At 49.7% G+C, this 17774-nt stretch overlaps 1 protein-coding gene across 2 annotated transcripts in view; it reads right to left on the minus strand.

The window, feature by feature from the left end:
- The window catches only part of TBX5 (T-box transcription factor 5), a 54592-nt gene that overhangs the window by 35250 nt on the left and 1568 nt on the right, over positions 1-17774 (minus strand). Inside the window, exons 1-6 of one of the 2 annotated variants that reach the window (XM_055237584.1) lie at positions 16551-17056; positions 14673-14857; positions 12733-12827; positions 10398-10517; positions 9459-9606; positions 5650-5802 (exon numbers count right to left, since the gene is read on the minus strand). In XM_055237584.1, coding sequence (XP_055093559.1) covers positions 5650-5802; positions 9459-9606; positions 10398-10517; positions 12733-12827; positions 14673-14819 — 663 coding nt within the window. In that variant the 5' untranslated portion in view covers positions 14820-14857; positions 16551-17056. Of the gene's footprint in view, positions 1-5649; positions 5803-9458; positions 9607-10397; positions 10518-12732; positions 12828-14672; positions 14858-16550; positions 17057-17774 lie in introns of those variants that run through there. The other variant, XM_055237585.1, reaches the window with a different exon arrangement.

The following is a 17774-nucleotide window of genomic DNA, read 5'->3' on the forward strand; positions in this document are numbered from 1 at the left end:
ATTTTCGGAGAGACAGAGTCTCACTATGTTGCCCAGGCTGGTCTTGAACTCCAGGGCTCAAGCAATCCTCCAGCTCTTGGCCTCCCAAATTGTTAGAATTACAGGTGTGAGCCACCACACCCAGCCCATTTTTGTTTAACTGTGTCTATTCCTGTAGCTTTCAGATTTTTTATTTATTTTTTGAATCAGATTCTCACTCTGTCACCCAGGCTGGGGTGCAGTGGCACGATCTTGGCTCACTGCAAACTCCACCTCCCAGGTTCAAGTGATTCTCCTGCCTCAGCCTCCCGAGTGGCTGAGATTACAGGTGCCCACCACCACACCTGGCTAATTTTTGTATTTTAGTACAGACAGGGTTTCACCATGTTGGCCAGGCTGCTCTTGAACTCCTGGCCTCAAATGATCCACCCACCTCGGCCTCCCAAAGTGCTGGGATTACAGGCAGGAGCCACCACGCTTGGCCTCAGATTTTTTCTTGACTCTTCCGAATGAGTAGAAAAATCTACAAAATCTTTTTGGAAAGTCATCTTAAGGTGTGTACTCCTGTATTCACTTGTATTTTAAGAGTCTAAAAACCCAACACCTAATGGGGCTTTTCTTTCTCACTCAGCCTTTATCACAATGAAATTTCACCCAGTTGACCATAAATCTTTTAATGGACTTTGCAAAAAGTTAAGGAGAAATAGATCATTTAAAAGCTGATGAAGGACATCTTTTCCTCCCACCTCCCAGCCTGCCCCACCGCAGTCTCAGAAGTAAATGTCGAAGATGGTGAGGCTGTGACACCAGAATTTAGTGAGGATCTGAGCATGAGAATTAGTGCTCAAGTCCATAATGTTCTTGCTCCACCAAGGAACTCAGAACAAAAAATTGCCCCAAGGAAAGAAGAAAAGGGTGAATTTTATGTTATCAGCAAAACCCTTTTGCTCAAATCCATTCCTTGCACCTCAAACAGATTGGCTATTACCTAATCTTGCACTTACCATCATAGCTTGCAAAAATGTGATTGCACAGGATAAGCACAATTTCTTATATATTCACTTAGGTATGTTGATCTTTACACGTAACTTCTTTTGGAAACTGATTATAGATGCCTATATGACCTAAGAATTACCCTTGAGAAATGTCAACATACAACATACATTGTCTGCAGGTCAAAATATCTGTCCACTCACATACTATAACCGTGTTTATAAAATTCCCTTCCTAATATGCTGTGTGTTAGATCATGGGCACACAAACTGATACACCTGGATTTCCCAGTTCCACCAAAAGGCTTCACTGAAACTGACTTCTATTCACCATGCAAATGTACTCCCTTCGAAATCAACATAAAACCGGATATCCGGGAGAGATTTGGGAGTGGGGAAAAACAAACATAAATGCCAGCTCCAACTGAGACAGAGGTTGTAAAAATTAATGAGAATAATTGTTGTGAATTCTTGCTTTTGAAAAAAAATTTTTTAAAACCCTCACGAGGACCAAAAATCTTAATTATGTCTCTCTATTAAGGGTTCATTTCCTGGTCCAAACCAGAAAGCTCATACCTCATAAATATAGACTCTTTACACAATGATTTAAGCAAGAGGAAAATGCCTTTTAATGGCAAAGTTAAGTTAATATCTGGGGATAGACATTGCTTGCATACACAGCCATTGTTGCAAGAAGAGGGAAATGAAATGCCCACGTGACCTTTTTTTAACACCTAAATATTTCTAGGGATTGCCCTGGGAGCTGCTGACAACTGCAGTGAAAACTTTACAAAAACGTGTTTCACAGAATGAACGTTCCTGGGGAAGATTTGAGTTTTTAAATATCTTTTTCAAGCTGTCAACCATCTGGGGAAATAAGTCCCAAATCCAGCCCGAGATCACAGCTGGGCTGAGGAAATGTGTCTCGTCATTAGGGGCCCAGTGGTATATGGGTATTGGTTGCAGCCTAAGAAATGAACCCTGTAGCATACCTACCTCCACCTGGTACCAACATCCAAATAGAGACAGATCATTCTGAAGGCACTGGGCCCTTTGACCATAAAAACGGTGGCCCTCATTTTTCCAAATTGTCTTGGCAATTTAATCACATGCATTGCTTTTCTTTTCCCTGCTCATTTATCCAAGGCAAAACGCTAGACAAATAGTCCTTGAATTGATGACATGATCAGGGAATGAGCCAACTCAACCACAAAGACTAATATTTGCAGTTGTTTTTCAACCACAGGAATAAGAACTTATTTAAATTCCCAGTCTTTCAGATTCTAAACTAGCCAGGAAGTTAGAATGAGTAAACAAAGAGTTTTCCGAAGTCTGTGTTTTGGATGGAGTCGCCCTGTTAATAAACTGATCTGCTAAGTAGTCAATCAATGGTCCATCAATCGTTACTAATGCTGTGTGCTAGCTCTCTGCCAGGTCCTGCATGACACACTTGCCAGGAATTATCTCATTGAATCCTCACAACAACGCTATGAGGTGAGTTCTCTTATTATCCCCATTTTACAGGTGGGGAGATGGAGTTAAGTCATTTGCCCAAAGTCAGATAGGTTTGAACCCAAGCAGTCAGCCTCCATAGTCCTCCACCTTAACCCTATGCGATGGTGAGCTCAGCTGGCTTCTACGCATGAAGTCAGACGTCTCAACACCCAGTCCAGGTGGGACAATAAAGTAGCAAGACTGAGTCCACAAATCACATGCAACCCTGGCCCGCTTATTTAAATCACACATCATATATCCATGTGGGAAATGTTTGCAGGGGCCCTGCACTGGACTAGGAAAGTGCACAGTTTTGGATTTGCTCCTGAAAAAGAAAATAGGTGTCTTTGGTGCTCTAAAGTAAGAAGTGGGGGAGGGTAACAGAAAGTTGTCTCCCATGAAATTTCTCTCCCGGATGTCAAGGAATCTGTCAGGCTGGCTAAACAGAACTTTATGCACAGCTCAGCTGGGCTCCCTGACTCAATCAATACAGAAAAAAAAGCAATTATTGTGTGTGAACACTTAGTGTGGCACTGAAACACACATATATCCAAATGCATATTTGGAGACACACATTCTTAGACCTGTGAGCATTCAGACACACGATTCCCTGGATTGTGCTAAAAAAAAAAAAAAAAAAGAATCACACATACACACCCCATTGGGCAGGCAGGCATTCATGCACATCAGTCACTAAATATGTGCATTGGGGAAGAAATTTTTTAAATAGCAATGTAAAGGGTGTTGGGCATATTCACAAATGGTTGCAGTGACAGTTTCATAGGTATACATATACATACACATGAAGCTTATCTAATTGTCTATTTCAAATATGGCAGTTTATTAGATGACAATTATGCCTCAATAAGGCTGTCAACAGAGAGGAGGAGAGAGGGAGTGAGTTTTCTCACATCTATCCACACCTGATGAGTCTTAAGACCATAACTACACAGAATTTAGAGTGTTTCTTCCAAAGGACCTGAGCACTCAGATGGTTTTTTAAGCAGGTCACTTTTATATGTCTACCCTTTCCCATCCTCCTATATGAACCTGGGCTTTCTTGGGGTAGAGGGGGGAAAGATGTGATATATTTTTGGACCCCTGTCTGGTCTGAGAGCATGTAAGTATACACATATATAGGAAGAATTGAGCTTCCTTATTGCTATTTTTTTTTTCCTTTGTGGTGACCGTCACCACAAAGCTAAACACAGGTTTACAGCAACCATTGAGGGAAACAGGTTTCAAGGAGCCAGAATCAAATTGGCCTGAAATAGTTTTGCGTCTTTCAGGGCATTCAGCCCTCAGTTTTGCTCTTGCTGGTTCAAGAAGTGGAAGGATACTCAGAAAAATCCTCCTACCCATTTAAAAAGGAATGGTGTTTTGAGGGGAATGAGTTTTCTTTCCGAGGGCAGGAAGCTCTCTCTCGACCTGGGTTCCAAGACAGGCCTTGTGGCCTGGAAAGGACCATCTATCACAGTTTGGCCTGTTCACAATCTGGATTTGGAGATTGCTCACAGCATTTTGGAACAGTCCCAGCCTCAGCTGGGGTATTCTCTGCCAAGCCAGCCTGCACCGGAATGACCTTCGAGGGGGGACGGGAGGATTTGGGGTGCTAAGCCTTCCTCTCACCCTTCTCTGGCCTCTCCTGTCCAGTCCCCAGCTCCTGCAGTTCTCCCTCTACCCCAGCCTTGCTGGTGGGGACAGTAGCTAAGAAAAGGGAGGGGCACACTATCTCCACATCCATCTAGGTGACCTGCCCTCACAGATCCCATATGGACCCTCCTCCTACCTTGCCCTTCCACAGCCTTCTAAGCCCAAATCACTGCTTAATATTTCTAACAGTCTACAACCGCACGAGGGCAGGGGCCCCTCCCCCAGCACCTATTGCTCGCCTCTCCAGATTCTAGAACTTTTCATACCAAGGCTTAGGAAACATTAAATCCCTCCTGCCACCTGCAATAAAACGAATCCACATACACTCGGATATCTAAGGAACAGAGGTGACTCCTGAGAAGTCGAGACAAGCTTTCTCCTGAGGAAAAAGAGAAGATCCTCCCCCACCCTCCAACCTGCCGCTATAGGCAGCCTGCTCCAAAGTCATTGCCAAGCTTTGAAATGCCAAAACCAGCTCCTGGGTTTTGAACCTCATGAGGTCTGACTTTCACACAATCCATCCGGCAGCATCCCGCCCCTACACCAAACTGCAGCCACCTTCTCCCAAGCAATGCAGGTGTGCCTCCCCTCACCAAGCTGTGGTTCTGCAGGCTCTTGTCTAAGTCCAGCTTGGGAGTGTTATCCCAAGCTGCCGGTGGTGCAGGTTGCCCTGTTTTCATTTTAACAAGGCAAACCTTGCTCAAGGATGTGGTCTGGAGTCAGTGATTTCTGAAACAATTAGGGAAGCATCAGGAAAGTCCAATCCTAAGGATCCTGGCAACTTTGCCACCTGCACTATTGCCAGTTCAGTGGCAAAATTGGGTGCAGTGGCTCATGCCTGTAATACTAACACTTTGGAAGACCAATGTGGGAGGATCGCTTGAGGCCAGGAGTTCAAGACCAGTCCTGGCAACATAGTGAGACCCCGTCTTTACAAAAAACAAAAGTTAAAAATTGGCTGGGCATAATGATGATGTGTGCCTATAGTCCCAGCTACTCCAGAGGCTGAGGCGGGAGGATCTCTTGAGCCTGGGAAGTCAAGGCTGCAGTGACCCATGATTGTGCCACTGCACTCCAGCCTGGGTGACAGAGTGAGACCCTGTCTCGGAGTGAAAAAAATTAAAAAGGCAGAGAGGAGAAAACTGACCCCAGCAGAAACGGTTGCCCCAGAAATGAAATGGCAGCACCAGAGCCATTAAGCAACCTTTCTTCCCACTAGGCATTTCATAAGTTCAGTGGGATGCCTTCTTGTGGCATTTGAGTGTGTGGCCCATCTATGGTTTGACAAGTTTGTTTCTAACTGGTGTGGGTGCATATGTGTGGTTGTGACTGTCATGCCAAGCCCGTGGATGTAGTAAAAAAACAGCTGAAACTCTTAGGCTGCAGCTTTGTCCCCACCCCAGCACCCTGGGATCAAAGTTGGTGACTGCTGCCATTCAGAGGAGCAAAGTTCCAGCAGGAAACCCTTGTAGATTCATGCAAAAGAAAGAGCAGACGGCCTCAGGCTCTGGTTCCTGGGCTTCAGGCTTACCTTGTGGTTCTGGTAGGAAGTCACTGCTATAAACGCAGTCTCAGGAAAGACGTGAGTGCAGAACGCTGTATTTTTTGAGCCAAATCCATTATTTTCATCCGCTTTCACGATGTGTAATCTGGGCTGGTATTTGTGCATGGAATTTAGAATAATCTAAAAATAATAAAGAAAATGAGATTGTAAGAAAATCAAAACTCCCTTTGTCTCCAGATAAAACCCTGCTCCCCACCCTCTAAATTCGCCTTGTTATATCGGCTCTCGAAAAATAGATATTTTTCTTCTGTTTTGAAAAGGGGCCAGGGATTTCATTAAAAAGAAACATTTCAAAAATAACAATTTCCAACCGAAAAAGCCAGGGTAATATTCCAGGAATCTACCCAAGGCACACAGAGCAGTAAATCAGAATTCTTAATAAAGTTTGCTTAATAAATTAACTCCCTGCATAGGGCACTTCCCACCCCCAACGGGAGCTGAGCAAGTCTGGATCGAGGAATCCGCGTCTGGAGGGAAGCCTGAACAGCACTTTTGGATTGACAGGTGGTGCTGGGGCACGGGGACAAACAAACAACAAACATAGAAATAACCCCCACTCCCCAAATCTCTAAGGGATGCAAGAAAAGATACTAAGTGTTTGGAAAACTGAAATAAATTAAAAAAAATCACCAGTTCGCTGCACAGCCTTTTTCTGAGGCGTAGGGTGGGTGATCAGACCTCAAATGTGGGGCCTTTGTTTGGAGAACAAGCAAAGTAGAGTTCGTGAAAAGAGAAGATATTTGGGGGTCGCGGGTGATCTGTCCTCCAAGGATGTCGGCTCATAAGGTGTGGGGAGGAAGCACCCCCCACACCTCTCAAAGAAGAGGCTGGTTGCCTTGGAAACTCCCTTTCTCCAGCTTTATCACGTTTCAGGATCCACAACCAGAATTATCTCCAGGCTTGCCCCAGACAGAACGGCTACATCTGCTTTTTCGCGAATATTCTCTTTCTACTTCCTATCTTCCCCATATTCAGGGGTGCTCCCAGGGGCAAGAGGGGTCCTAACTGCTGTAGTTGTGCTGTTATTTTTACAATCACCATTATCATTAGGAAGAGGAGGAGGAAGAGGACTTCCAGGCTGCACGTTCTTGCTGGAGCCAGGGCTAGTCACAGATGAGCATCCTCACCAATAAAACTGGATTTGTTGTTCTGATGACGCTAATATTTACCAAAATGCTCTGAAACATCCCCACGGAACGTGCGAATCGCCGCGTTTAACAGCCTGAAAATCTGGCCTGCTTTTTCCCGGGAGCTGCGGAGGTTGTCTCAGTGACTTTGATTATTTGCATTGATGACCCTGGGGCAAGATTCTTGGACCAGCCCCGGAGCCCGGCCCCGAGTGGGTGGAGGTAGTTGGGGGAGGAGAGCCGCGGCCCGGGCGGGGGAGGGACGAGGAACTCGCCGGCCCCGCGGCTGCCCGACCCCGGGCCGCGCGGCTCTAATCTCCGGCCGCCGTGGCCCGGCCGCCTCCCCGGCCGATAGCGACGCCGACCGGGGCGGCGTGGCGACAGAGAGACGCAGCGGGGCCCCCCTGGCCGCCACAGTCCCCGGCCGACGGGGCCATCGGCCCGGCTTAGCCAAATTGCTTTGACGGCTGGGGACAGTGTGGAGACATCAGCGCGAGGGCGATCTAATGGCTCCTAATTTCATTAGGGCGGCTCTGAATTAAAAGTCCGGAGTTTGGGGTGGGAATGCCTGGCTTCTAGGCAGTTCTGAGCAGCTCCGAGCCCCTCTCCCCATCTGGGAAGGTCCTGAAGCTGGCAGGGATGCCAGGAATTTGGTGGTGAGGTTGTGCACCTTCCGCAGGCATCCGCCCCAGAGACACCCCAAAGGCACTCCAGAGGAGCAGAGAAAAAGCTAGGAGCTGAAATGAGCCTGGAGAACCGTCCCACTTCCCAGTGTCAAGGACCACGCAGGACCCCACCCAAGGGTCCCATCCTCCAGAAGGAGCCAGCCCAGAGATGCATGTGGAACCTTTAGAAATGGCCCCGGTTTTCCAGTGCTGGTAAGGCATCTGCTGGGGACTGGCAGATACACAGCCAGGGCGGGTCAGCCAATGCCTACGCAAGCTAAATTTACAGAGCACCTCCTGGGAAGCCCAGCAAGAAGGACTCGTGGGCAGAACACCCGGGTTTAACAGAGTGGCTCTGCATTTGCCTGGGAATGCCTTCCGAGCCCTCCAAGCAGGCTGCACAGACGGAATGATTCTTTCTGCTCTCCACCCACGTGCTGAGAGCTGCATTTACCCATCAGTGGGGACACCTGAGATCCTCTTCCCATCCCAGATCCTGGGGACTTCAGTGCTTCAGCCCCGAGGCCTCAAAAGAGCAGATTTCTCGTTTGGCCCTTCATAAACCATCCTCCCCGCCCCCTTGACCAAATTCATTCCCTCCCAGCCCCCTCCTTTCCCTGAAATCGGCGACCATGCGCCTATCTGTTGCTCCTCTTTGAAGCTACAACCTTCCAGGACAGGGAACTCCTTTTGTAATTAGAGGGACCTAGCCGCAAATCTCTGCTCCCAAATACAAGCTGTAGGACTTTGGCAAGTCACCCCCTGTCCCCTGGACTCTCCTGTGCAAAAGCTATGCCTCTCCATCCTCCCCCTAGGTTGCCATGAGAATCAAATGCCCTAAGACGAATGTACCCACTTGTATGGCAGAATCATCCAGCTAAAAGTTCTAACCGTGAATACAGAATCCATGTTCTGTTCTAGTGATTATCTTCTACGATGAGATTTGGGGACATTTTTTCAAAAATCAGTGTTTTGTGTTTTGTTTTTCTTTGGAGAAGAGGGGTGATGACCCTACTAAGAATCCATTAAAACCTACACATTCTTTTGGGTGGTGGGCAGGCTGCACATTCAAAACCCTGCATTCAGTTTCAGGAAATTCACCAGTCCCCTCTCTTGGGTCCAATCCAGACTCCAAGTTTAGGACCCTGGTTTAGGTTCGCCTGCTCTGGGCACAGTGTGGAAAGGGAGAAAGCTGATTGTTGGAAAAAACAGATCTCCCCAAGAGTATCAAGCTAAAAAGCGGCACTGGCACCATAGTTCGCCTCTTATAAGTTCATTTCCCATCTGGAAAAGAGGGGGCAGGTGAGCTGGGCTCTCCCTCTCCCCTGAAACATCCCAAAATTAAGGCAGGATTGGGAAGTGGGGAGGGAAGGTATATGGCTTTCATTGTGGTCCAGCCTTTGTGCAGTCTATACTGGGTATCCACTGGGCTAGGGGGTCCATATTTTCTGCAAGACTGAAACACAGCCCTCCACTCCTAACCACAGATCGAATTCACAGACTCCCCAGGCCTTGAATGAGCAGCTTCAGTCATTCCTCCATCCCTAGGCAAAGGGAGAGGGGTTGGGCCCTAGCGGCAAGGAGGCAGCCCCAGACCAGGTGAGCCGGGGGCCATATCTCCAGCCACCAAGGAACGACAGACCCAGACCTGGGGAGTGTGGATCACAGGGAGGACTGCAGAGAGGCAGATATCTGTGTAGGAGAGTAGTGGAGACAGAGGATGAAGTAGTAGGAAGAAAAAGAAAGCAAAGGGAAAGCGAGTGAGAAGGTGAAAGAAGAGAAAGGAATGAGAGAATTGAGACGGAGGGGAGGAAAAGGAAGAGGAAGGAAGGCCAGATCAAGAAGGTAGAGGCAGAAAGCGACGAAAGTGGGAGAAAATGGAGGAAAGAAAAGGAGAAATGTGGGCACACAGAGCCAAGAAGAGAGAGAAACCCAGTGAGAAGGGAGAGAGGACAAGGCGTGGAATCCAGGCCACGGTACTCACATGCCCAAATGGGTCCAGGTGGTTGTTGGTGAGCTTGAGTTTCTGGAAGGAGACGAGCTGCCTCATCCAATGCGCCCCGGTGGCGGGGGAGTCTGGGTGCACGTAGAGGCGGCCGGGCATGGCGGGCTCAGCTTTGCCGGTCACAGACCTAGATGAAGGAGAGGTGTACTAGAGGCCTGGCTCAGAGTCTGGAGGTAGCGCACTGCACCGAAGCGTGCTTCAGTTCACGCACCAGGTGAGGGTTGTTGAGTAGTAGCTGGAAATAATCTGGAGGCCCTCCCGTCTCCCTTAGGTATCTGCAATCCCAGCTGCCCCACAATACTTTGTGCCTGCGTCCAGGCAAGCCCCTGGCCCAGCCGTTTCTTCTTACAGCCTCTCGCATCCCACAAACAAGTGACGGGCTCTGGAGGTCTGGACGTGGAAAAAGCCTTGAAAATTCCTTGAGGGCTTTCAACGGGGATTTCATCGTCAGGCCCCGGCACTGCTGGCAGCCATGGGAACAATTCTACCCAAGAAATGGGCCTCTCCTAACTGTTTAACTCGAATACCACTAGCCGATTTTGCAATTTCATAAAAATGCATGTTCAAAGCAGGTAACTCATAAAAAATAACTGTAAATCGTTTTATGCCCCCAGAAATACCTCCAGCACTTGGTAACAATACCCTTTGTAAAAATCCACAACCTGTGGGTGCAGCGATAGACACGGGCACCTCACTTCCTCTGAGCCTCCGTTTTCTCATCTGGAAAACCGGAGCTAATGGTTGTAGTTTCTTCGTCTGAGAATGATTAGTAAAAAGCAATGGGATAGGCGGACAGACGACTTTAGCACACAGTAGGAACTAAAAAAAAAAAATAAAGTTCACTGATTCAACTTCAACTTTTCGGGAGAAGGTTCCACTTTTCTCTCACCCCGCTCCACCTGCCACCCCAGTGCCTACCATTTATTATCTGCGAATTTGTATCTGTGATCGTCGGCAGGTACAATGTCCATGAGAAGAATGTACTTCGTTTTGGGATTAAGGCCCGTCACCTTCACTTTGTAACTGGGAAACATCCGCCTAAGAGAGAGGGAACGAGGGAGAGAGGGGGGCGGGAATTAATGCCAGCATTTTAAGGCAGCCTCCATCCATTTTAAGGGAAAAAGCGATTCCTGGAGAAACGTGAAAGCGGAAACTAGCCCCGTTCCGCTCTCCGCAAGATCCATCCCGGGTTTCCCTTGAAGTTATAGGGAGGAGAAAGGCGAAGGGAGGAGGTAACAGCAGGCGGGCAACTGTAGGTATCCTAAGCGGAAAACAAACCAGGACGCATGCGCCTCTAGAGAACGGGTTTTGAAGATGCTTCAAAGGGACCTCCATTTCAACTCTTGCTAACCGCCCTTTTCAGAGCCAGACACCGACTATTAATATTTGTAGGGAGAGGAGGCTTATTAGATACAAAGCTAGGCGTTGATCCCAGAGGATCGGTCTAGCCAGGTGCTTCCGCCGATCTTCGCGGTGCTAAGGTATCACGTGTACACAAGGTATGTGCACCCCAGAGACGCACACGCGTGGGTGCGCACAGGCTTCCCGACCTGGCTTTGGTCCTCTGCCCCTGGAGGAGGGGGAAAGCCGCGGTTCCCAGTATAACTCGGTTAATGACCTCTGACACGGGTCTCTAGCAGGAGTTTATTCCTGAATGCCCCCACAACTTCTCCAAGGCGCCTGGCACTCTTCCTTGGAGAGTCGAAATTCCTTGGCCTTCAGCAAAGACATTCCAGACCCTTCCAGGTCTGGTTTCAGAAAAAGCTGAGGCCTGAACTAAGATCCAGTCGTTATCAAGCCGATGGCCCGGAACTGTGCCGTCTCTGCTGCCTTTCTGCGCCCTGGCGCACTCCAAATTTCCCTCCACCTTCTGAGGAGCATGCCCCAGAAAGCAAAGATTCTCAAGGCTGGCCTGGGGCGAAAAGACAAGTTGGCAGATCTCGGCTCACTCAGCGATGGCGGGAAGGGTCGAATGGAGGCCTCTCCCTCCGAGCCCTGGAGCCAAAGCCTCGCAGTGTTTATCAGCCTGAACGAGTGCGCCCGGAGGCGGAGGCGCAGAAGACTTCGCAGGCCTTTTATAGTTAAATCCTCACGGCTCAGGCTCGGGGGGAAAGAGGGACTCGGACGTGTCTTTCTTTCCTGGGGGAATAGGAAGAGGACTGCAGTTCGTTGATATAAACAGAACGCGCCTCCTAGTTCACTCAGGCCTTGGGTCGAGCGGGGAGCAGACTTTGTTTAATTTTAAATAATAATAAATGTCACTGTTGTCAGTTTATTGAGGGAGGCTTCGGCTGGAGAACGGGGGCGGGGGCGTCTGGAAAGGCGGCTCCACCCTCCCCCTTCACACACTCGGTGGCTTGGGCCTACCGGTCGCCTGCTCCACACGCCTGCTCGGGGCATCCTCTGGCTTTTTGCTTTGCGGGACGCGGAAGACCAGTCCAGTACTGGTAGGGATGTGGCCAGGACGTCCGAGACCTGGGCGCACGCGTGCACACACTCACACACACACTGACACACACACTGACATACAGAGCTGCACCACTCTCCTTCCTCCTCCCCCAGAAGTCTAGCATTTCTAGCTAAAACTCTGCGAGCTTTTAAGGGGAACTCTGGGGCGAGTGTCTTGGCGAAGCTGCCGTGTTTATCGGTGTCTGTATATGGAGCCCGGCCGAGCCCCGGTTCAGTTTCAAAGGCTTCGCCTGCTTTCTATAAACAATGAAAGAGGTAGAGAATACCTTCAACGATTCAGAGTTTGACAATCGGGTGGGACCCTGGAGCCACTCCAAGGTCAGGGAGGGTGGGAATGAGGGTAGGAGTAAAGCTAAAGTCCAAGATCCCTGAAACCCGAAGATCTTCTAGACTCTGTCTTCTCTGGGTCTCTGTTTTCTGTGTTTTCCTTTCTCTCTTCTCTCTTTGCCTCATTACGAATCCAGATAGCACGGCCTCCCAAGCTCTTTATTGTTTTTATACGTGAGGTGGGAGAAATGCCCAGTTTCCGGACTTGAACTTTTGGAGTATTTCCTCCATCCTAGGAGAGATCAATGGAGGAATCTCCCTGTGCCTCTTTAACCAAGATCTATCTCTCTCTTTCTCGCTCTCTGTCTCTCTCTCTCCTCTCCTCTATTCTCTTCTTTCTCTATGTTCCCTCTCCTTTTGCCCGTTTCCTTTCCTCTTCTCTTCCAAGCCACCTTTTCTTCTTCACCTCTCCCACAATTTCTCTTCGTCCTTCTCTCTACACAACTAACCATCTCACCTTCCAGCCTTGGTTATGATCATTTCCGTGCCCACTTCGTGGAATTTCAGCCACAATTCTCTTTCATGGAGAAACACTTTGATTCCCTCCATGCCCTGCAAGAAGGAGAAAAAAGTCACACTGACAAGCCCTGGCAGTAGCGGTCATTTCTTCCCCAAACTCCCCCAAAACACAGAGACTGCTCCTCCTTCCCGCTGGAGCCTGTGGTCTCAGAGGGTAAAAAGTGGCCTCAGCCCACTGCAGAATTATCTGGAGCACCCAGGGTTACCTATGTAAGTTGAATCCCTGAGGTTTGCAACAACCACTTGAACCCACAGTGCTGTATTGTCTCCTTCTAATGCCACCAGCACAAGGCTATGGAATGATCACCCACCATCAGAGTGCTCCGGAATGTCACTGAGGAGGACCGTAATAAGCAAAAACCAACCAACCAAACAAACAAACCAAAAAAAACCAGAGCCAATTTCAATCCACTTCACCTGAGATACAGGGGAAAAACAACAAAAACAAAAAAACACACAAAAAAAACCTAATCCAGAAAAACTAGAAACCTAATCTAGAAAACCACTCAGAATATTCTCATGTAGACACTCAGATACCCACACATCAAACATACAGATGTGCAAATACTTGCTTATTCTCGGCCATGGCGAGTGCAAACCTGAACATATATGAATTTTGAAACCTAAAAATGTTTGTATTATCATATGTTCTTACAGTCCAGAAAGATAATTAATCCTAAATATCTATATTAACAAACCTTCCAGCCTCTCCCTACAAGTAGTTCCATTCACATCCAGCTATTTGGATTACAGGACACGCCTGACGCCATTTCAAATTTTGGCTTTCAGCTAAAACTAAATTTACAGAACCGATGCAAATATGTGTATATATATATATATATATACACATATATACATATGTGCACACACACACATACACACACACAAACTCTTCATTTTGGAATAATTTACAACAGTCTAAAAAGTGGGTTTGCTTTTCCTTAAAAGAAAAAAGAAATCTGTAAGTTTCCTAAACTGTGTTCATGCTCTCTGCTTCTTTACAAATATGCACACGTTTTCCTGAAATTTAAAGGCCAAAGAGAGAAGCCGGGAAAAGCCACGAAGGGATCGAAATCCCAAGGCAGGGTTTTAGCCATGTGCAAGTGTCTCTTCTGGTCGTCACCCCGTTCAACCCCGTGTGACATCTTATTTAAAAATCACCGGGGTCTACTGAGGGGCCGACTTGAGCGCCCAGTGCATCCCGGGTTTTGGGCGCAGACCGCAAGGTGAGGCTCCTCCCTCTGCCCGGGCCCAGGTTGTAGCCTGGCGAACCCGAGGCTCCTGGTGCCCTCCGGGCAGAGCCCTGTGCGCTCCCAGCGGCCGGTGATGGCGCGCCAGCCAGGCCCCGACCGCAAGAAAAATGGTGCGGCGCGCGGGTCTAGGCGGCGGCGCGGAGGAGGCAGGAGGAGGCAGGAGGAGGCAGGAGGAGGCGAAGGCTACGGAAGATCAGAAGAGGGGTCAAGCCATCGCTCATGCCGGACTGAATCGGCCGCTGACCTGGCCCTTATTAAGATGCTGAGGGCCGATTCTACACATAGTGCAGCGAGAAAGGAATTATCTAGGCCATTGTTAGCTGACCCCAAACAGCCGGATAATTGAGATTTCTCGAACAATTTAAATAGATTTCAAAAATCCTTTGGCCGTAAAGATAACCGTCACAATAAAGTAAATGGCAATACGCTAGTATTTGGGGAGACAGGGCAGAGAAAGGTGGAACTGAGTGGGAATAAAAAGGAAAAGGGATGATTATAGTCGGTGGGTTCGTTTTGTTTTTTTTTTATTTTGTTTTTGTTCTGTCCCCGCAAGAGGAGCCGAGCAGGGAAGCCAGACTCTGACTTTTATCTCTGCAAAGGGACCCGAAGCGCGAGGTCTCCTTACCTGCTGGGTGAAGGCGGCCTGCGGGGACGACGGGGACTTGCTGGGGGCCCCGAGCGCGCTCTCGGGTTTCGAATCGCAGGGCAGGTCTTTTGCGTCAGGCTCCAGAGGCGTGTGCGCCAGGCCAAAGCCCTCGTCTGCGTCGGCCATGGTGCGCCCGGGGCCCTGTGCCCGCGCAAGGTTCTGCTCTGAGGACAAGAGGCAGGGGGAGATGGGGGTGGGGAGGAGAGAGAGAGAACGAGAGAAAGGTTGGAGAGCACAATTCTAGTGACAGGAGGGAGCAGTTTGGCCCCCGGTTTCCAGCTACCAGCACCTCCGTTCCCAGCTGAAGGTGACTGCAGAAGGCCCTAGAATTATTACTATTACTCGTATTCCTAGTAGTATTACTATTACTTTATGAGCAGGCACAACCTCTTGCAAAAGACCCGCGTCAGACCCGGAGGAGGCGAGGCCCGCATCTCCCCGGCGCAGGCTCTCCGTGATAAGCAAGCTGCCCGTCAAATTTGTCTGGACTTCTGGAAGAGCCAATAAAGATAAGGCGTGGGTATTTTTGGAAGCCACTGGGTAGGAACCAAAAACAAAACAAAACAAAAACCCAGTGTCCTTTAGAGAATTTCTTTCTTCGCCAAATTACAACATGCCGTCAAAACTCTTTTTATTAAACCTCACAAGAGGAATAGTTTTCTGCAGCAGGCAAAAATGTCTGAAATAACCCGCCTCTTGCAAAAACAAAAACACAGAAGGGGAAGGTTGTGCAGATTGAAACTAGGTTCAAAAGAGAATTCATATACATCTTTTATCAGTTACAGGCCTTAACATTAAAAGTCCTTTAAAATTAAAAGTCTTTTTCTTTACCCCAAGCTTAAGTAAGATTCGTTAAAAGATAAAAAGTAGCCAAACAGAAGACTGGATGAAGAAAGCCACCGTGCAGCGGTTCCGAGGGAGGCTCGTCACTGGGTGCCCGCCACCAGCGCTCTGATGCCGGGCGGGGGATAACGGGCATTCTGTGGAGTGACCAGGCCGAAGGGGGTTTCTCTGAACTTCAGCCAGGCCTGACTTGCTAAAACTGCAGGCTCAGGCTCAGGATTGGCAAGGACAAAATCATTCTCGGATAAGTCCTAGGCTAGAGACATTGAATCTGCGGCCCGGGTCCCCGCAATGCATAGAACGGCCCGGGTTTGCAGGCGTATGAGGTTAGAACACACAAAATAACTGCCGCAGAGCTGTTCAAGCCCGATGAGCCTGTCTCCTGCTCTCTGATCTCCTTCCAATCTCCTCTATACTCAAGTAGGAATTCCCCCTAGAACGGGAAGACTTTGGGAAGTGTGCACAAGCGGTGGTCCTCCAAAACTTTAGCCCCCTTGCTTAAGCAAGGGGCCAGATCCCATCCTGATCTGCAGTGGCCAGAGATCTAGAAATGGGGCCGAGGAGAAGGACAGGTTCTGAGGCCTGACTTGCAAGCAGCTTTCTTCGCCTCTTTCTCGGGGCTTCAGGGAGGCGGCGACTGGAGCCCCGCAGCCTACTCACAACAAAAGAAAGCAGGGCTGGCGCCCCCATACGCGCTCCCATTCACTGCCGGCCGTCGGGAGAATCCTACCCCGCGTCCTCGCCAGGGTCCCGGGGAGCTCCGGGCTGGCGGAGGCGAACAAGATGCGGTTTGACAGAACCAGGCCGTGCTTCTGCAAACCTCAATGCCACTCCGCCAGCCGCGGCGGCCTCCCGGACTCCATTAGCCGGGGAGCTCCGAGCCGCGCAAAATCTCTCCAAGCTGCGCTCTGCAGAATGCAAAGCCGGGCTGGAATCCGCCATTCCCGCTGCCCCAGCCGACTCGGCCGACGAGCTCCCTCCTGAGCCTCCCGGGCCATCTGCCGGGACGGTTACCTCGTTCGGTGAAGCCGGTGCATTCACCACATCCTCTGCTGCTCCTAGCAGGGAAGCCGGCGGCGAGGCGGGGGAGCAGGCATGGTGGCTCCGGGGTTTATGCGGGGTTTACTGCTTACCCAGAATAGCGGCTACTGCCGCCTACTAGGGCGCACCTACCGCTGGAGCCTCCGCGGCGACTGCCCACCGCCAACACACACCTCCTCCGCTGTGCGCTTGCTCTCCCTAAATACTTCCCAGTTGGCAAGCGCCAAAGAACACAAAATAGCCTCCAAGAGCACCGGCAACCATATAATCTCAGTGCCCCGCTCCTCCTTTACACCCCCAGGGAGGGAAAGTTGGGAGCCCAGTGAATGGTCGAAGTCCTTTCTGAGCGCAGCTTCAGGATTAAAGTTCCCGAATTCGAGGTAAGAGTCAGTCTCTCTCTCTCTCTCTCTCTCTCTGAAATACAAGCCAACTCAGCTGAGCACAGTGACGTTGGATTGCCTCGATGCTCACAAAGTACTGAAATCGCCTATCCAACTAGCTCCCACTGCACTCTGCCGCCCTCCCCCTTCTCTCTCCCTCCCACCCTCCCGTCCTCCCTTCCCCCCCCCAACTTTTCCACTAGATTTCCCGAACACTCGAATCACAATACGACTCTCAACCCAGACCTGCAATAACTCCCTCCTCTCTACCCCTTTCCCAACCTCCATCCATCTCTGCTTCTCTGAGCAAGCAGTGGCTGCAAAAACTCCTGCACAAATCATTTCAAACGCGGTCGGCTTCTAACCGGGAAGTAATCTCAGTGACGCTGGCGGTGCAGAGAACCGAGTCTGGACGCACACACACAAACACACCGCGGGCCTCCGCAGCCTTGCAGACATTCTCTCCAACGCTGACCTCGAGAAGGAGAGCTGCCTGACCCCGCCTGGCCGGCGCTCGCCTTCCTGACATCTCCCCTCCACCCCCTACTCATCACCCCTACTCTCAACGACTCTGGGGTGAAGGCAGGGTGAAGGTGCATTGGGATGGGGGCCGAGATCAAAGATGCTAAGAAATCGCTGCGGGCCCCCACCCCCCACCCAGTAGGGCCACCAGACCTCCCCTGCTCCAGGTGTACACAAGGCAGTGCCCAGTTTTATTAAAATAATCAAACAGTCACTGGGGACTGGCTAGGGTTTTCATCTCCACTGGTCTCCTCTCCTTGCCCTTCCCCTCTCTGAATTTTTTTTTTTTTTAGGG

This window comes from Symphalangus syndactylus, chromosome 13 (assembly GCF_028878055.3).
Source record: "Symphalangus syndactylus isolate Jambi chromosome 13, NHGRI_mSymSyn1-v2.1_pri, whole genome shotgun sequence".
In the NCBI taxonomy this organism is placed as follows: Eukaryota; Metazoa; Chordata; class Mammalia; order Primates; family Hylobatidae; genus Symphalangus; species Symphalangus syndactylus.